The 20761-nt window shown below is 44.8% G+C and overlaps 1 protein-coding gene across 12 annotated transcripts in view; it reads left to right on the top strand.

Annotated features, from left to right (window-relative positions):
• The window catches only part of GRK4 (G protein-coupled receptor kinase 4), a 96913-nt gene extending 76678 nt beyond the window's left edge, over positions 1–20235 (top strand). For 4 of the 12 annotated variants that reach the window (XM_038533196.1, XM_038533191.1, XM_038533188.1 and 1 more), the window contains 7 exons: positions 2757–2794; positions 11640–11729; positions 12710–12918; positions 16358–16579; positions 18328–18465; positions 18856–18993; positions 20083–20235. In XM_038533196.1, coding sequence (XP_038389124.1) covers positions 2757–2794; positions 11640–11729; positions 12710–12918; positions 16358–16579; positions 18328–18465; positions 18856–18993; positions 20083–20136 — 889 coding nt within the window. In that variant the 3' untranslated portion in view covers positions 20137–20235. Of the gene's footprint in view, positions 1–2756; positions 2795–11047; positions 11085–11639; positions 11730–12709; positions 12919–16357; positions 16580–18327; positions 18466–18855; positions 18994–20018 lie in introns of all 12 variants that reach the window. The other 8 variants (XM_038533190.1, XM_038533192.1, XM_038533189.1 and 5 more) reach the window with 8 other exon arrangements.
• Positions 20236–20761: the final 526 nt, after the last annotated feature.

The following is a 20761-nucleotide window of genomic DNA, read 5'->3' as shown; positions in this document are numbered from 1 at the left end:
TTCACCTGATTCCCAAAGCATATCCAGCCGGTTGTTCACATACAGCCTTACTCCCCAGGAGAGGCTGGCTAACTGACAGGAACCAGTGGGAAGTAAGGTGATAGTGGGAGACAGAGGGTCACCAGGAGAAAGCAGGGTAGTGGGATGCAGATATGGCCTGGGACAAGGGAGGAGAGTCATGCAGATGAGCCATGGACCAGGCAATGGTTCAAGCCTTGGTCTCCTGGAAATCAACTTCTCATGATAATTCATGCCTCAGTAACTGGCTGGGAAAATGGGATCCAGATGGCAAGTACTTTTTTTAACAAAAAGAATGGACATGAAACCGGCAAAATGTGTTTCTGGTGTACTAGAGCATGGAGGTATGAGATCACTTCTAATGACCTGAGAGCACAACAAACGATATACAAGTTATACCCGAGTCAGCAGGCTGGGGGTGGAAGGTTGTACAAATGTAAGAAGACAGTCTCACTTCTTTTAATCTCAGCTTTGGCTGGACCCTCCTATACAGGATGTTGACCTAAATTTGTATTCCTGGCTTAAGATTATAATTAGATCATCACTTTGCAATCCAAAAGGAACTGAAAAGATCACTAGGAAACCCCTTCACTTGACAGTTGAGGAAGCCACATCCTGGAGGCTGAGTGGCTGACATTGGTGAGGCATTGTTCAGCATCCTCCACACAGTGCCCTGTGCCCAAACTTGGAGATATGTGAAGATAGCTGTTAAGTTGATTAAAAGCCTAGAGAAAACAGGGACGCCTGAGTGGCTCAGTGGTTAAGCATCTGCTTTGGGCTCAGGGAATGATCCCAGGGTCCTGGGATTGAGTCCCACACCGGGGAGCCTACTTCTCCCTCTGCCTATGTCTCTGCCTCTCTCTGTGTGTCTCTCATGAATAAATAAATGAAATCTTTTAAAAAAGAAAAAAAGCCTGGAAAAATCATTTTTGAAGGAAGGTACAAGAAATGACAATACCCTGAGGCCTAATGCTGTGGCACTTGATACTTGTACGCATCCAGCGCCCAGCGTGCGGGGTGGGGCAAGTGAGGGTCGCTTTGCACTTTGTTCCAGCTTGTCATTTAGCTTCTGTGTGGCCCACTGGACTTTGCTAGCCCCCGTCTACAGCTGCTTCCCAGAGATTTTGTGGCCCTGACAGGAGATGGTGCCTGTGGCATGTGTGGCGGGTATTTGGTGAGTCACTGATGTTATTACTGCACCGCTGTTTCTCCTTTGTGAAACAGATACAACACATAGCTTCTTAGAGCCAGCTGACTGGCAGTGCTAGGTGACAGCTGGGTGGATGGCTGGAGGGCCGGTTTGGGGCAGGGGCTCTCTCACTGGCCTGCAGCTTGCTTTCTGCTCTGCAGCAGCACTGGCCCACACTAGGAGCAGTGGGGTTTAAGATGTCCCAGGAGACATTTAAAGTAATTCAGGGGACAGCTGTTGTGTTGACGCTGAGTACGAACCTACATAAATTAGGAGACTGTGGAGGTTCCCTGTCAAGGAAGGCTACTTTGTTTTTAATAATATTTATAAGGTTTTTTTTTTAAATACAGAAAAGAATAAAGGGGAAATAAAAAATGCTCATCATCCCATCCAGATAGTGCAGGAGCATATGCACAGGCTGGAAAATGCAAACACAGAAGCCACCTGCCCCTCTGCTTCTGTGAGCACGACTGTGAGCGTGGTGGCATGGTTGCTACAGGAAGGTTTCTCTGCAGCCACTCATGCGTGTGTTCACATCTCCCTGAACTGCTAACAGGGTCTCTTGTCATCTTTTCCTGGTGGTGTGGGCTTGAGTTGAGCAGGTTTCACACTAATTACGGCCTTTCGAGGTATTGGGAGGTCTCACTGCAGCTAGCTCTCAGTTCCGTCTCTTTACAGAGCTTTCCCAAGTCCAGCCATCTTCCATCTGCTGTTGCTTTTGTGTGGAGGTTCTAGTAATCTGGTCTCAATGGAGGGGCGATGTTCAGGGGAGAGGGAGAGTTGTGATAGGGCTGCATTTGAAATCAGAGTTAAATATAAATCCTCTAAAAACTAAATCTTTTTTTTCAAAGGGAAGAAACAAATAAGCAGTTTGAAATATTACATCTAAGATATTTTAGTCTTTAATGATCTGTATTTATTCAAAGTCTTCGGTACCCCTCCTCCTCCACAATAAACTGAGTAACAGTTACTGCTGTGATTACAGGCTTCCTGCTGCCAGGCCTGAGCTCTCCAACCCCGTATTGCTGGGGAGGTGGGTGGGTGTGGATCACGTAAAGTTCCAGGGGAGGGCACTGTGGCTGGAGCGCTTCAGGTCACATGGCAGAGAAGCAGCAGAGTTAGCATTCAAATCCATGCCTGTCTGAACCCTGAAGCTGTGTACTTCTGGTATGGGAAATTTTCGGGTGTTGACATTTTAAAAAGTATATGAATGATAAAAGAAATTGAGCCAAGTTCATGAAGGACTAGTTCCTTACTACGGGGCTATACCTTCCATCACTGAACTGTCTCAGTCAGGTCTGCAGACCTGGGCAGAGTGGTTTGCACAGTGCTATCATACCTACTGTGTTCATTGAGATGAATCCTTCATGGAGTCCTGGTCTTTCCCAGCGACAGCACGAAGGACTCATGACCCACAAAGGACAGTTTTGTTATCCTGCTCCTGCCGCTGCTCATAGCAGAGACATCTATGGTTGTTTCTGCTGGGTGCTGATGAATCACAGTGTCACTTTCTGAATAATTGAGCTTTTTGTTGTCTCTTCCTTTGTAGAGACTTAAAGCCTGAGAATATTCTCCTCGATGACCGTGGTGAGTGAGCTTTTCACATCTAAAGTGTAAGACTTTGTTAAGAGAGACTTGGTTATAGAAAGTTAATGTGGAAAAAAAAATAAAAGAAAAAAAAAAAGAAAGTTAATGTGGACTTAGCCTATTGTTGCAGAACAGATAAAACAACAAAAAGAGAAACTCTTTGGTATGTGTTCTTTTGAAAACATAATGGAGATAACATTGTCATTCCCCCTGTATTTAGGCAAGAAGCAGAATTGGTCATAAATTTCAATTAATTTAGTTAACTGAAATTAGTTAATTTCAGTTAAGAGTTTGAGAAACATATTAAAATAAACTCACAGTAAGAACATTTTTCTCTCTCCTACTTCTTGCTGTTGGCCCACATCTTACTTTTTGTCTTAGAGGTGTATTTCTACCCAGGGCCCCCTTAGAATTGTCCTTAAAAAAAAAAAAAAAAGATTATACTTATTTATTTGAGAGAGAGAGAGTGCAAGAGCATGAGCAAGGGGAGGAGCAGAGGGAGAGGGAGAAGTAGACTCCCCGCTGAGCAGGATCCCAGGACCCTGGGATCATGACCTGAGCCAAAGGCAGATGCTTAACTGACTGAGACCCAGGCACCTCAAGAATTTTCCTTTTTAAAAAAATAACAGTTGTTGAATTGTGTCATTCCTTTTCCATCAAGATGATTATATGATGTTCTTTTTTTTCTATTAATATAGTTAATTTTCAAATATTATACTAACCTTTCATTTCTGAAATAAAGCCAATGTGGGCATAATGAGCTGTTACTTACATAGATTGCTAGATTCTGTTTCCTGATATTTTGAAGATGAAGCTGGCCCTGTTTTTGAGGGCCCTGGGTCTCTGTGTCTTTGCAGTGCTGGGTGTGCCAGAGTTCTACTGCTGTCTGTGTCCCTGCAGAGGCTCCAGGGGCCCAAAAGTCTTGGCTCAGCTTCCAGCTGCTCCCACCTGGGACTCTTGCTGAGAGTCCCAGGTGGGAGCAGCTGGAGAGTGGCTGTATGTGTCCCCCTCTCCCAGTGAACAACCTCTGGTTTGACCAGGATTTGCAAATGCTTCTGAGGAACCACAAGTGCCCCTTGCAGCTCACCTCTGGTTGGTTCTCCATACATAGTCTCAGTGCATTGGGTCTAGTCACTGCTGTGGCCCATTGATTCTCTTAAAGTATAACTTGTGTGATCTGTTAGGCTCTGCAGTTGTGGTCAGTAGTAGAATAGGCCACCATGACCTTTGTCAGCCTGCCCCAAAGCAGGTGCCAAGTGTCATTTCTGTGGTGCTGTTCCTTATTCTTCAGAGACTGTGACCTGGTTACATTGGATGGAACTGGAGGGTATTATGCTGAGTGAAGTAAGTCAGTCAGAGAAGGATAAACATTATATGTTCTCATTCATTTGGGGAATATAAATAATAGTGAAAGGGAATATAAGGGAAGGGAGAAGAAATGTGTGGGAAATATCAGAAAGGGAGACAGAACGTAAAGACTGCTAACTCTGGGAAACGAACTAGGAGTGGTAGAAGGGGAGGAGGGCGGGGGGTGGGAGTGAATGGGTGACGGGCACTGGGGGTTATTCTGTATGTTAGTAAATTGAACACCAATAAAAAATAAATTAAAAAAAAATAAAAAATAAAAATAAAAATAAAAATGGAAAGGAATGACAGAACTTTGTTTTGCTTTTCTTGATTCAGGAGATTTCTAATATTTTCTTTTTGTTTTCCTACTCTTTTAATTTTTAAAGTCTAATTCTAGCTATACTTTATGACTTACAAATGCAATTGATTTTTGTTTTTTTAAAAGTATCATGTGATTAAAATTCCCAAGAACTAATTTCCACCAGAAACCATAGAATATAAGATGAACTCTTTCATTTCCAATATGGACAACTTTTTAGCATTTCTGTTTTTGTCTCTAAAGTAGAACTTCACATTTGTGGTGAAATTAGGTTAAAAAATGGTAATCGATAGAACTACAGGCCAATATATCTGATAAACATACATATAAAAATCTTCAACAAAATACTACCAAACTGAATCCAAGAATACATTTAATCATTTGATTAAATCATTCACCATGATCAGTGTGATTGATTTATTACCAGGATGAAAGAGTGGTTCAATATTTGCAAATCAATGTGATATATCACATCAATAAGAGAAAGGAAAAAAACCACATGATCATTTCAATAGATGCAGAAAAAGCATTTGACAAAGTACAACTCCCATTCATGATAAAAACCCTTAACAAAGTAGGTTTAGAGAAAACATGCCTCAACATAATAAAGGCTATATGTGAAAAACCCATGGCTAATTTCATCCTCAATGGGAAAAACTGAGAGCTTTTCCCCTAAGGTCAGGAATAAGACAAGGATGTCCACTCTCACCACTTTTATTCAACATAGTGCTGGAAATCCTAGCTACAGCAATCAGACCAGAAAAAGGAACAAAAGGCATCCAAATTGGTAAGGAAGAAATAAAACTTTCACAATTTGCAGATGATATGATACTAAATATAGAAAACCCTAAGGACTCTACCAAAAAACTACTAGAACTGATAAATGAATTAAGTAAGGTTGCAGTATATAAAATCAATGTATAGAAATCCTTTGCACTTCTATACATCAATAATGAAACAGTAGAAAGAGAAAATTAAGAAAACAATCCCATTTATAATTATACCAAAAATAATAAAATGCCTAGGAATAAATTCAACCAAAAAGGTGAAAGGACTGTACTCTGAAAATTTTTAAAAATTGATGAAATAAATTGAAGACAATACAAACAGATAGAATGATATTCCATGCTCGTGGACTGGAAGAATAGATTTTGTTAAAATATCTATATTACCACAAGCAATCTACAGATTTATGCAATCCCTATCAAAATACCGATAGCACTTTTCATAGAACTAGAACAAATAATCCTAAATTTTATATGGAACCACAGAGACCTCAAATAGCCAAAGCAATCTTGAAAAAGAAAAACAAAGCTGGAGGTATCACAATTCCAAATTTCAAGATAAAACACAAAGCTGTAGTAATCAAAACACTGTGGTACTGGCACAAGAATAGATAAACAGACCAATAGAACAGAACAGAAAACCCAGAAATAAATCCACAGTTATGTGGTCAATTAATTTTTTTTTTAATTTTTTTAAAATTTATTTATTTATGATAGTCACAGAGAGAGAGAGAGAGAGAGAGAGAGAGAGAGGGGCAGAGACACAGGCATAGGGAGAAGCAGGCTCCATGCACCGGGAGCCCGACGCAGGACTCGATCCCAGGTCTCCAGGATCGCACCCTGGGCCAAAGGCAGGCGCTAAACTGCTGCGCCACCCAGGGATCCTGGTCAATTAATCTTTAACAAAAGAGGCAATAATATGCAATGGGAAACAGACAGTCTCTTCAACAAATAGTCCTGGGAAAACTGGACCATTTTCTTACACCATACACAAAAATAAATTCAAAATGGATTAAGGATCTAAATATGAGACCTGAAAACATAAAACTCCTAGAAGAGAGCACAAGAAGTAGTTTCTTTGACATTGGCCATAGCAACTTTTTTCTGGATATGACTCCTGAGGCAAGGAAACAGAAACAAAAACAAAACTTAAGTATTGGGACTTGATTAAAATAAAAAGTTTCTGCACAACAAAGGAAAGAATCAACAAAACAAAAAGATAACCTACTGAATGGGAGAGGATATTTACAAATGACATATCCAATAGAGGATTAGTATCCAAAATATAGAGAGAACTTCTAAAACTCAACACCCAATTAGAAATAGGCAGAAGATAAGAACAGACATTTCTCCGAAGAAGACAACCAGATGGCCAACAGACACATGAAAAGGAACTCAATATCCTTCATCACCAGGGAAATGCAAATTAAAACCGCAATGAGATACCACATCACACTTGTCAGAATGGCTAAAATAAAAAACACAAGAAACAACAAGTATTGGTGAGGATGTAGAGAAAAAGGAACCCTCATGGACTGTTGGTGGGAATGCAAACAGAAAGACCACTGTGAAAGACAGTATGGAGATTCCTCAAAAAGTTAAAAATAGAGCTACCATATGATCCAGCAATCATACTACTGGGTATTTACCTAAAGAATAGGAGAACACTAATTTAAAAAAAAATATGCGATCCTATATTAATTGCAGCATTATTTACAATAGCGAAGGTATGGAAGCAGCCCAAAAGGTCCATCAATTAACGAATGGATAAAGAAGAGGTGGTGTATATATACAATGGACTATTATTCAGCCATAAAAATAATGAAATCTTGCCATTTGCAGCAATGGATGAATCTACAGAGTATAATGGTAAGTGAAATAAATTATTCAGGGGAAGTCAAACTGTATGATTTCACTCATACATGGAATTTAAGAAACAAAATAAATGAACAAAGGGAAAAAAAGAGAAACCAAAAGACAGACTCTTTAACTGTAGAGAACACACTGATGGTCCCTGGAGGGGAGTGATGGGGGATGGGTAAAACAGGTGAAGGAGATGAAGAGGACACTTACTGTGATGGGCATTGAGTAATATATGGAAGTGTTGAATCACTATATTGTACACCCAAAACTAATATAACACTACGTTAACTATACGGGAGTTAAAATTTAAAGTTTAAAAAAGGTGATTATCATCTGTTCTAGGTTGTTAGGTACATTTACTGTTTGTCCATCCTAAATATGTCAGCAATCTTTTTTGAAAACTTCGAAATTAGGAGGGACTTGGTTTATGAAATTTAACTGGTAGTTGAGATAAAAAAGAAAACTATCATGTATTCCTACAAAACAGGATAAGCAGTGAATTTTTTAAAAGAATAGTAGCATTTTATTATTGACAATGATTTTAAAGGAAATCCTCTACATCATATTCTTCTATCTATAAAATATATATCAAAGGTAATATTTTATTTTATTTTTTTAAAGGTAATATTTTATTTAAAAAAATTATTTAATATTAAAAAATAAACCCAATGCTATTATTACATCCAAAAGTATTTAACAATTATTTAAGGTGCCTAAGTGGCTCAGTTGGTTAAGCATCAGACTCTTGATTTTGGCACAGATCATGATCTCAGGGTTGGGAGATCAAGCCCCACATCAGGCTCTGCACTGAGTGTGGAACCTCCTTGAGATTCTCTCTTCTCCCTCTACCCCTCCCATAGGCTTTACATCTTCTTTAATTACGTGTTGAATTGTGTGTTAAATGTAGCATGAAGTTCACATCACGTTTGATTGATATCTTGTTGAGTTTGTTTAATCTCATAGGTTCCTCCTCCCTGCTACTCTGTGTCATTTGTTTGTGAAACCAGGCTTTATGGTCCCTCTAAAAGTCATGTCACAAAGCCCTAACCCCCAGTACCTCAGAATGTGACTGTATAGCTTTGGACCATGGGGGGATCAGGGACACCAACTCCCCACATGGTCAAAAATCCACATGTAACTTTTCTTTTTTTGAGTGAGAGAGTGTAAGCTGGAGAAGGGGGAGAGGCATAGGAAGAGGGAGAGAGAATCTTAAGCAGACTCTGCATTGAGTGTAGAATCCAAAGTGGGGCTCGAGCTCACAACTGCGATATCTTGACCTTACTGGAAATAAAGAACTGGATGTTTAAGTGCCTGAGTCACCCAGATGCCCCCACATATAACTTTTCAAGTCCCTCAAAACTTAACTACTAATAGCCTACTTTTGACAAGAAGCCTTAGTGATGACATAAACAGTCGATTAACACATATTCTATGTATTATACTGTATTCTTACAATAACATAGGCTAGAAAAAAGATGTTAAGAAAATCATAAGAAAGAAAGAAAGAGCAAATACATTTACAATGCTGTCCTTTGCTAAAAAAAAAAAAAATAAAAAAAATAAAAATGCCTGTGTAAGTGCACCCATGTAGTTCAAGCCCGTGTTGTTCAAGGGTCAACTGTGTTTGGAATGAAGGCTTTTAAAAGTGTGATTCCAGCTGAATGAGGCCACTATGAAGAGTCCTGAATGTATATGACTGGTGTTCTTGTAAGGGGAGGAGATTAGGGCGCAGAGATGGACAGATGGGAGAGGGAAGAGGCTATGAATACACAGGGTGAGGTCAATCATCTACACACTTTCTGGCCCTTGATCTTGGACTTCCAGTCTCTAGGGAAATAAATATCTGCCCTTTTCAGTCCTAAGCTGTAGCACTTTGGTTATGGCAGTCTTGGCAGGCTAGAACACAGACATTTGTCCTATAGAATTTCCCAGGTTCTGAATTTAGCTGGATTTAACGTGTTCGCTATGTCCCCTATTCTTCCTGTAAGCCAGTAGTTAGATCTAGAGGCTGAAATAGGTCCAGATTTGATTTTTGGGGAGTATACTTTGTGTGTCCTTCCTGTTGTACGACGTCAGCAGGCATTTGAAGAGCGTGTCTCCTCTTATGGTGTTCAGAGTGATGAATGGTTTCAAACCTCTGTCAGGCTCAATTTCTCCATTATCCATTTCCCACCAGCTTTTCGTGAATGATCAATATCAAGATACAGCATTTCCCTGGAGCTGTAGAGTGATGGCATTCTAATTCCATCATTCCTAGTGCACTTATTTGTTGAGATCCATCTGTAAAAAAGAACTTTGTTTACCTGTTTGTTCAGGAAAAGCAGGTGAAATACATGAATGCCTCCTTTCATTTCTACTTTTCAGGAGATTGTGTTAGTTCTCTATTCTCCAAGATGATCAAGGTGGTTCCTGTTTTATTCTATTTTGGTGTCATTAATGAATGTGCAGATCTTAACCCTCTGATACGGTTTAATCTATTGGAGTCATTATTCTTTTTTGATGTTTTTTGGCCCATCTTTGGCCAGTGAATATCCAGGGCCTCTAATGAGTTCCTGGTTTTCTGCTCTTCTTTCTTGTTGAAGATGTTCCAGAGTGACCTTGCACATGCTTACTGAACCCTGACGTCGACTGTGTCTCCAAGGGGCCTTGTCCTCTATGTGGAGAGCACAATGTGAGTGCCAGGTGCCCTTGCTGCCAATGCTGGTCATTCTTCCCAGGCCTTTTCAGGGAGAGAAAACATTGTTCTTATTTTATTTTTTTAATTTTAAAAAATATTTTATTTATTTATTCATGAGACACACAGAGAGAGGCAGAGACATAGGCAGAGGGAGAACCAGGCTCCCTGCAGGGAACCTGATGCAGGACCCGATCCGAGGACCCCGGGATCACGACCTGGACTGAAGGCAGATGCTCAACCACTGAGCCACTCAGGCGTCCCATTCTTGTTGTTTTAAAAGAAAATATTCATCAGGGATTCATAATGATATTTCTATTCTCGTTTAACTTCTTCATTTCACATTTGTGTTTTTTTGTCCTTACGTGGAAAATACTAGTTCCTGATGACATTAGTATGATTACAATATTTTTCTCTGCTTTTTAAATATATAACATAGACCATTCTACGATACTAAATGAAGATCTTCCTTATTCTTTCATCCAGCTGCCTGTGGACGGACCAGCTTGATCTGCCCAGTCCGCACTGGTGGATAGCAGGCTGTTCCCAGCCCTCTGTTCTTTTCAGTTAATGCTGCAACATACAGCCCTGTACACATGTTATTTCCTTGTGTCCTTGGGTAGGCCCCTGGTGAGGGGTGTGAGGCTGAAGGATGGGAAACATTGCCGAGTACTGAGTGATGGAGCTGTACTGGTCTGTATGCACACGGGCAGGGTATGTGTGCACCTGCTTCCCTGTGGCCCCACCAACAAACTGGCTTCTCAAACTGAGTCTTTGTCAATTTGTCAGTAGTTTTACTTTTCATTTCTCAGTTAAAAAAATCACTTTTTTAAAGAATAATAAGAAAGGATACTTAAAATTTCATAACATGCTGGTACTTAACAAAATACGTTTTGTTAAATACGTTTAAATACGTTTAAAAAAAGCTACCTTATTGAGGGAAGGTTCCCATACAAAAGCAGGAACCTGAGACACGCTAGTAAATGGCAGGGCTGGGACTCAAACCCAAGCCGTATGGCTCCAGAATCCACTCCAAGGGCTCCAGCACCCTGCCTCCCCTGGTGAGGGCCCACCACAGGGAGTAATGTGAGTCAGTGTGGCGTGCTAAGGGAAAGGTCCATTTTCCTGTCTAAGGCATAGTGTAGAATGTGCTAAAGCAGCTTCAGTGCCTCAAATGGTATGTTGCAGATTTTCAGTGTTGAGCACATATTTACTGGTTGGTTCATTCATTTCTTCAATATTTATTGAGCACCTATAATATGCAGGTACTGTATCAGGAGCTGGAGACACATGGCAAATAAGGTGAGCAGGTATCTGCCTCCAGGACTGGTTTATCTCTCTAGACTCTCGAAAGAAAATTTTCCATAGTTTGTTATTTTCATACTGAATTTAATAACTATTTAAATTTTTCTATATAAAGACATTAACACATAACAGTCTTTTAAGTGAATTTTCTTCATCTTATTTATTATTTTGCTGTTACAATTTGTTCTTTAGAGAAAAACTTATTATTTGCCTGTTGTTCCTGTATATAAGCCTATTGGTGTTCTGACAGAAAGTATTTATTTTCTATTATGTAGTTCATGTACTATTCATTATCGTTTTATTTACGGATCTGGTAGTTATAGGAAATTAAATAATAAACACCATGCTTCTATCTTATCAAGTGATTGTGGTTAAGGACTTCCTGATTAGTAGCTATAAATCTAACTTCCCATTGTATTTGTGGAGCTCTGTGTAGTATTCACTAAAAGTGGATAAGTTAAATGTAATTTTAGACTTTTCCCCACCAATTTATTGTCATGAATGTGTCAGCATGCCCCCTGTGGTTTGTGTAATGTGCTTGAACACACACAGGGCACATCCGGATCTCAGACCTCGGTTTAGCCATGGAGATTCCGGAAGGGGAGACCATCCGAGGAAGAGTGGGTACAGTCGGCTACATGGGTATGTGATAGGCTACCTCCACATCCTTGTGCTCTCTCTGGATGCCTGCACCTTCAGAACACAGAAAAGTTCTAAACCACTTGGAGGGAGCACAGGCAGTGTTTGAAGTCTGTCCTCAGCCAGTGTTGGGACTGCAGAGGAGTCCTCCCATCTGCCCTCCTGCCAGCAGAGGTCATACAGCTGAGTGAGGGCAGAACCAGGACAGGACCTAGGGCCCCTCACTCTGCCACTGCCACCACCCTGGGCACACTGGCCCTTCTGGCCCCTGGTGAAGCCATTGTTCCCTGGTTATTGCAAAGCCTCCAAGACTGGGAGGCCTTGGCCTGGGGTCAGATCCCAGCCTGACGATGCCAGACTGACCCAGAAGTGGCCTCTGACATGAGGGACCCCAAGGGCCTCTGCAGAGTCCTTTAGTAACACCCCACATGCCACCATGTCTGGTGTTACCTGCTGTGGGGCTCAATGCCCTTTGGGTGCTGTTGGGCATGGCTCTGTGTGTCTGAGGGAGCTCCCTCATTGGGAGGCAGGGTCTTCCCTAGAGCCCTGGTTCCCCATGTTCATTACCCTGTGGCTGTTCATTTCATACCCTGGGGATGGTACAGACTATTTCCAGAAACCTACTTGTTGAAATATAAGTCATATACCATGAAATCCACCACTCTGAAGAGTACATGTGATTGGATTTTAGCACACACACAGACCTGTGCACCTACCCCCACCAGGATGAGAACCCAGGCCCATCAGCATCCCCTCTCGCCCTGGCCCTGTGGCCACTCACCCACTTCTTGTCTCCATGGACCTGTCTAGTTAGCCTGCTTTATTTAAATAGAATTGGGCCTTCTGTGTCTGTCTTCTTTCCCTAACATGTTTCCAGGGTTCATGTTGTAACAAATGTTAAATTTATAATGTGTTATTTGGAATTAATTACAAGAAAATTTAAAGCCAAAATTTAATTTAAATTTCCTGTATTTGTTATGTAGCTCCTGAAGTTATCAATAATGAAAACTATACATTTAGTCCTGATTGGTGGGGACTTGGCTGTCTGATATATGAAATGATTCAGGGACATTCTCCATTCAGAAAGTTCAAAGAGAAAGTCAAGCGAGAGGAGGTGGAACGAAGAGTGAAGAAAGACACTGAGGAGTATTCGAAGAAGTTTTCTGAGGACTCCAAGTCCATCTGCAAGATGGTGGGTTGGGCTCTGGAGAGGGTGGGAGGGAACCCCTCTCAGGCTGGGGTGGTTCCCACTGGGCTGGCACCTGGGGAGCTGCTGCCACTGCTGCATCAGCCACTCATGGGAATTGCCACCCTGGTGACCTGGCCTGGGAGAATACGTGATTGGGCTTCCAGCTGACAGGAGCAAAGCAGAGCAGTTTGTGGTTTGATTTTTCAAAAGGAGCCCCTGAGAGGGGAGACTGATGCCAAGGTCGCCCGCTTCCTGTGAAACTAAAGATCAAACAATCTTGTTGCTCAGGAGCAGTGAGGTTTTTCTGTCTGCCGGTGTTTCTTTCCTATTTAACTAGCTGTTGGGGATCATGGGCAAGATCGACACCCCAACCTGATGGGCTGCGTGGTCCTGCTGCTTTCCTGGGTCTGCATGTCACTGCGGGGAGGAGATAGGGACAGAGATGGAGGTGGGGTGAAAGATGAGTGGTGGAATCCAGGTGGAGTATAGGAGGATGCAGGTGCGGGGACTCAGGGCAAGGGGCAGTCAGTGCAGTGGAGGCAAAGTGTGAGCACTGCCTGTTGGGGTTGTGGCTCTTCCTCCCCAGAGTCAGGAAGCCTGGGGCACAGGGAGAGGAAAGCAGGGCTGGCTGGGAGAGGGCCATGGGTCAGTGAGGGGGTCACGGGGAGGCGGGCCGTGGGTCCCCAAGTGGGTGCCTGCTGGAACCAGCAACTTCTGTACCTGTGACTGAGTATGTCAGTAACTTAGGTGAGTTGTGGGTGACTGGAAATGCCGATTTTGTTTTCTCTTCCCTGTTGTTGTCATGTGTGGAGTGATGAGTATTAGTGGCCTGTCACAAGCAGGGGAAGCAGCCTGGCCTTCCTTCCCGCCAGCTTGTTCTGCTTGGAGCGGGCAGTTAGTCAGCTCCTCTGTGTTTAACAGCATTCTGGCCAAGCTGCTATTTGACCTGGTGCTTGGGACCCACAGACACTCTGATAAGGGCCATAGGGGTGTAAAAATATAAGTTAGAAGTAGAGCCTGCCCCCTAAGGAGCTCACAGTTTAATGGCAGGCCTAGAACAAACACAAAAAATAACTATAGCGAAAAAGCGGAATTTGATGGGTGCCATGAACAAGAGAGAAACAAGGCCTCAAGGGTGTTCAGGATGGAGAAATGCTGTGTGCTGCTGTGGTCCTGGAGAAGGAAGGCAGTGCCTTAATGAGAACCAGGGTTGGGACTTCGAGCTCTGGCTTGGAGATCGTCTAGGCTCCCCATACTGGGCTTACCTGTCCAGTCTCTGGTTTCTCGTGTCTGACCTGTGGATGGTGATAAATTCTCCCTCATAGGCTTGCCAGAAGAGGCAGTGCACAAGCGTGTGTGACGTGCCTAGTGATGCACAAATCCTCAGTAGCTCCTGTGAGCAGAGACAGCTGCTTCTTGGAGCCAGGGTTCAATCCCAGCAAACAGGGATTACAGAAGAGGGCATCTCAGGAAGCAGCAGGGTGGGGGTTTGGAGAGGACAGCACCCATGGGGACAGAGATGGTGGGCGGGGCCCCAGTGCTGAGCGCACTCGCAGGGGGGCTGCAGGCTCTTCGCCCTCTACCTGCCTCCAGCATACTACATCCATGCCCAGTGAGTGAGCGAGATGTGATGTGAGGTCAGAGTATTGCACTTGTGTTCGATGGAGCAGAAGGAAGGGCTGAGGAAGTGCCAGATTTTTACACTGACCTAAACAGGTGGCCAGAGTAGCGCCTGACATGTGGACACCTGTCTGGTTTTGAAAGCTCTCATATATTACCTCATCTGATCCTGAGAGTGGACTTCTAAGGTGTTTTCTTAGCCTCACAGTTGAAAAATTAAGAGTTTGATTTTTAAAATAAGTTTTATTTATTTATTTTAGAGAGAGAGAGAGAGAGCATGAGCAGGTGGAAGAGCAGAGGGAGAGGGAGAGAGAGAATCCCAAGCAGACTCCCCGCTGAGCCCAGAGCCTGACGTAGGGCTCGATCCCACAACCCTGAGATCATGACCTGAGCCAAAATTAAGAGTTGGCAGCTTAACCCACAGAACCACCCAGGTGCCCCTAAAAATTTTATTTGACATCCCATAGTGGGATGACAGTGGAGAACTTGAACCCAGGCTTTCTGACCACAAGCCCAAGGCCATCTGATGGGTATGTGTCGACAGCAGACTCGATGATGGAGTCGTGGAACCCTGGAGACATAGGGACTATATTTGACATCACACTGAATTTTCAGATCTGCTTTTAATTAACAAAGCATTGCCAAGAATAACTGCACTGAGCAAATCTTGTTGAGCCCTTGCCCTGGCTATGTGCTGGGGCTATCGCAGTGAGCAGGAGTTCCTGTGGCCCTGCCTCTGGGGGCTTGTGTCCAGCAGGAGAGACTAGTATTGATGTCATGTCAGGAGTGACAGGTGTCCGAAGGAAGCATGCTCCGAGGCAGGGAGCTGGAAACCTAGTCAGCCAGGCAAAGGGTCTTCTAGACAGAGGGCATGGCATGTGTGCAGGCCATAGGCACACACAGGTCAATGTGTGCTACATCCAGAGTTCATGCAGCCAGGGCTGCAGGGTGTGCAGGCCAGTGCACATCAGCCCAACGCAAAGTGTGCTTGGCCCTTTGCCTGGGACTTTGGTTTCTCTTCAGAAAAGCGGCGGGTGCTGGTGGTGAGGCTAGGCCAGGGTTGGCAAACTTTTCCGTGGGGGGCCAGATAGTAAGTAGTTCTTAGGCTTTGTGGGTCCCTCACATGGCTGGTCAGCTCCACCACCGTACTGCAAGAGCAGCACCAGACATAGCCGAAGTCATGGGCTGGGCTGCGTTGTGGTGAAACCTTGTGTATGGGGCAGGCACCAGCCATACTGTAGAGCCAGACCTGTTTTGTGTGGCTTTGAGCCCAGCTAAACTTTTCTGACTGATGATTATTGTGGGGGAAGGCCTATATGGTGAAAATTATGAATATATGAGTAAGGAAAACTTTTGAAAGAGATGCTGTCTACTCATTTTAAGAATATACAACTTCTAGAACTCAGTTTGCCAAATTTTTGCCTCATCTGAGCTCCTTAGTGATCTATTTAATGAACAGATTAAGATAGTTTCTAATTATAAACATGACTGCATTAAAATGGTATCTGTGAAGTTTTTGACAGTTCCTATTTCTTTTTAAAAAGTCTCCTAATTTTTACATGGTTACAATTTTTTCCTGAAGGATTTACTTAGCCGACTATTTATTGGTAGCTCAAAGGCTGTTATTAGTTTCTACTCCTTTTGAAAGCATCATATGTTCTAAATTTGTGAAATCTGAATTAAGGAGGTTTGGTTGAAAAGTTGAAATTGCAGCAACTTTGTTTAGGTGGATGTGCTCTTTGCCACCCCTAATTCTTTGCTTGTTATTATGGAGACTTCCAAGTTCTCTCTTCTTTTGACTCCGTTTCTGCCCCTTGGACAGTTACTCACCAAGAATCCCAAACATCGACTAGGCTGCAAGGCTGGAGCAGTGGAGGTAAAAGGACACCCCGTGTTCAAGGACATTAACTTCAAGAGACTGGAAGCGAATATGTTAGATCCTCCATTCTGCCCTGATGTGAGTATGTTGCCTAGAGAGGAGCAGAGCGTCCCAAGACAAGGGGTCCAGGAACACAGTGACTTCCCAGCAGATACAGGATCAGTGGTACAGTCCCGCTGTGCTTCTGCATGGAATGCCCCACCCACCCACCTTGGTCCCCTCCAGCCCCTGGCCACTCACCAAGCTGTCCTCACAGATCCCTACAGGCCTTCCCAGCAGCTGACTCTGGCTCTGCACTGCTCAGAACTTCAGCACCGCCCAAGACCTTCCCTGTGGCTGTGTCCCCTTTCTCGTGTTTGTGCCAGCATGCCCGCCTTTTAGTCTGGGAAGCCCTTGCTCTCCCTGTGTCTCCAAGGTCCTGGCTCCATGCCTGGAGCCCTGGAAGTTGGCCAAGCCTCCTTATGGGCTTGCTTTGTAGGCCGCTTCAGGGGGTGTGCCCCAGGGCTCTACACAGGGTCTGGCTCATGTCCGAGTCTGTTAAGGAAAGCAGGAATGGACGGAGAACAGTCTGGACCCTCTCCTTGACAGTCTGCTACCAGCACATCAAAGAGATGTGAAGATAAGAGAATTCTGCAGGACATGGTGGAAGGGAGGCATACAATTAATGTGTTTTTAGTTGTACCGTCGAGACTTATTATGTTTTCATATCCCCGTATGTGGTAGTAGCACCTCCTTCCTGTGAACAAGTTCACACATTACGTGCTAGATGCAGGTGGCAGTATTAAGGCCATAGGGAGATCAAAAAAGCAGTCTTGCCACTATGGACCTCGCTCCAGCCTGCAGATGCGGGCAGCGAAACAAGTGACAAACTGAGCCAACCATTGGACTATGGTTGTGGACCACAGGGACTGGAGATGGGCCATCGGGTCTGCAAGGAGCAGGAAGGCAGTCTTCCCTAGGGAGCAGTGTCACACCCCTTGCTGTGCTCAAGAGACTTGGGCCAGAGCCTGCCAGGTGCAGGCTCTGAGCTGACATTTGGGGTATTCTCCTGGATGTAACCAGAGGAGCTGTGAGGGCCAGCTGATGGGAGGCCCTGGGCTAACAGGTCAGGCAGTTCTTTCCAAGGTGGGAATAAGGGTGGGGGTGGGGGTGGCCCTTCAGCCTGGGCACAGTCCTGACCTTCTTCTGGGCCACCCTCTGACTGTGGCCTACTTGCTTCCACATCCCCGCTGTGTGGGGACTGAATGGGTAACGGCTGCTCTGAGGTGTGTTGCCCAGCGGCCTACGGAATGTCTCTGCTTTGATCGTATGGCATGCAGGGAGGACGTTACTCAGAAGTGCCAGGCACCTCTTGCATGACCATGATTTGGCCAGTAGCTGTTCTAATTTCCAGGAGTGCAGGGGCTGCTTTGGAGGAGGGCAAGGCCCAGGATGGCCACGCTCTGCTGGCTTGCATCCCATGGCCACAGTGCCAGGGTGGGGAGCGCTGTAGGCCGGGGCTCTTGTCCCAGAGGAGGAGCAACTGGAAGCCACTAGATGAGCTCTGACAGGAAGTTGAGAAGCAAGACCTGCAGTTGTTCACTTAGACTTTGTGTGGGATGCTTCACATGAAGGAAGCCAAGGGTTGGAGGCAGAGGCGGGACTCCATGTTGCATGGCCCCTCTTCATCCCTGCCTCTGCCCATCACCCATCTTCCACTGCAGGAAAGGCAAGGATGGGAGCCTCGGGAGGTTTGCAGACCAGACGGTGGCCAGGGGGCCTGTGACTGATGAGAGCTCCCTAGAGGGAGGGAAGGGCTTTAGATACCGCAGATGTGCATTGATTTCACACGCACTGTGTTCTTAGTAATTAAGGAGACTAAGAACCATTCCAGGGCTTTCAGAGGCTCACATCTCTTTGTTCTCGGTGCACAGCCACAAGCCGTTTACTGTAAGGACATACTGGATATAGAGCAGTTCTCTACCGTGAGAGGAGTCTACCTGGACACCAATGATGACATGTTCTATGGTCAATTTGCTACAGGGTGTGTCTCCATCCCCTGGCAGAATGAGGTACTGACGGTTTATACTGGGTATGATGCCAGGAGAAAAAAAATCTGTGTGTGTGTGTGTGTGTGTGTGTGTGTGTGTGTGTGTGTGTGTGTGTTTGGAGGTAAGATGATGCAAGGCAGCTGCCCTGGTCCATGTACAGGAGGGGGACAATTGGCCATCCTGGTCCCACTTCCAAAGCGGGCCTTGCTAGCATCTGGTCCTTACCTGCTCTGGGGGTCCTCTCAGAGGGAGGAGGGGGAGGCCGTCTTCCCTATCCTGAGCGGAGGTCAGCAAGCAGGAAAGAGGATGGGAACTGGAGAGGCCCATGTGCTGAGCTGGTTACAGGGTGGGAAATGGCTGACTGACCTCACGGGGTCTCCTCTTCTCTGTCCTACTCTTGTATGGACACAGATGATTGAATCAGGTTGTTTTAATGACATCAACAAAGATGAGTTTGATGAAAACACGGTGTTGAATCTAGAAGAGAAAATGCATTACCAGGTTCCCAAAAAGAAGAGAGGCTTCTTCTACAGACTCCTCAGGAGAGGGGTAAGAGTAATAAGCATTTTATTACTTTGAGTTTTTTTTTTTTTAATGGGATGTTTTAAAAGAGAAGAAATATTTCACCAAGGTAAAAAACTTTGTTTTGTCAGCTTTCTTATTAAGACATTTCACATAATTTAAGAGCTCTAGCCATATGGTGCAATTTGAGCCCCTCCAGAAAAATCTTCACTGTGTCGTTTTGCTGTTGGTATGAAGATTGTTTTGATTCACCAACACTCAGATTCCTCCCTCAGTGAGGAGGCACATATGCGTGCTCAGAAATGAGTGTGGTGTAGAATGGTCGTGGAACAGCTCATGTAGCTCTCCATCTTCCTGCTGACTTTGTTGCTGCTACCTTGCTGGCTGGCCTGCTCTCATACAGAACGTGGAAGAGTGACACTGAGAGACTTCCTAGGGTAGTATTGTATTTAAAAGTTTTTCTCCTAGTGAGGTTTTTCTCCTTGGACGAGTGAATCACCCTGCTTTGTACCCTGTCTGTTCAGAGGTTGTCCACTAACATTTGAATCCATCTTTGTTCAGTATGAAAAACAAGCTTTTGGTGGGAAAGGTCATCAGAGTGCATCCACTGTGACCACATTTTCTCAGAGAACGGGGGCAAAGTGTGAATTAGGGTAGGGGTTCTCCTGAGCAGCTGATCTATCCATGCACAGGAAGTCCTTCCTGGACACACTCCACACTGAGGCCTACCTGGTGCAAGGGGAGCTGGTCAGGGACACCTGCTGTGGAATGTCACGGTGCAGGATGGGCCGCTCCATGCCACAGTGGTGCTGATGGGAAGAGCCTGGGCCTCATTCCCTTTCAGCACTCAGCCTGGGTCATGTAATTGGATTGAATGTACAAAAAAGTGAACCTGAGATGCTGGGTGTGTGTGTGTGTCTGTGTGTGTGTGTGTGTGTGTGTGTGTGTGTGTGAACTGAGCATCCTCTGTACCATGAAGAGCATAAGAGGACATGTGGAACTCAGGCTAACATCAGTGCCCCCACCCTGTGCTTGTAAACCCTCGTATCTAGCACAAGAAAGTGGAGCCGGCTTGCATTAGGTAAGTGACTGACCCGCCGCTCTGCCGTGTTGCAGGGCTGCATTAGCAGTGGCCCCAGCGAAAAGGAAGAGCTGCCCCCAAGGCTGTGACTACTCACTGCAGAGCCAGACCCCATCGCCAAGGAGCACATGCTCAGTGATCCATCTTATCTGTGAATGGCAATAAACATGTGACACAGCTTAACACAAGCCTTATGAGTCTGCAGATTTCTCTAAACTCATACCTGAATCGTGTTTTCACCAAGGCTGGACTGAAGAAGAAGACACTTGAGGACCACCCTAATGCCCAGAATCCCCGGGTGTGGACATCTTGTGGCTGGGACCCAAGTGCCACGTGTGCCCTTGAGGAGGGGGGAAGAGTGGGCTTGAGTGTCAGCCCAACAGTGTCTGGAGCCAAGGGTCCTGTTCCTCACCCCAGAGTGTCCTCGGGTGCTCATGGAGGTGGGAGGGAGGCAGGTGGGTCCCCACTCTCCACATGGCCCCTGTGTCAGAAGGTAATTGTGCCAAGTGTCATTGGCACTCACATTGACATCTGCTCACTCCCCAAGATTCTCCTGCCAGATGTGTGCATCTTCCTGTGTGCATGTCTTTGTGATATTCCTATGTATGTGCTGAAAGAGGGTGTGTCTGGCACTCCAGGGCCAGGGGTTGGCCCTCCATGGCTGCTCCCCCCACCTGTGGTGGCTTGTGAGCCTCCAGGGCTATGTGGTGCCTT

Source organism: Canis lupus, chromosome 3, assembly GCF_011100685.1.
Source record: "Canis lupus familiaris isolate Mischka breed German Shepherd chromosome 3, alternate assembly UU_Cfam_GSD_1.0, whole genome shotgun sequence".
NCBI lineage: Eukaryota > Metazoa > Chordata > Mammalia > Carnivora > Canidae > Canis > Canis lupus.
Note: the sequence above shows the minus strand (reverse complement) of the source record. Positions and strands in the feature narration are given on the sequence as shown.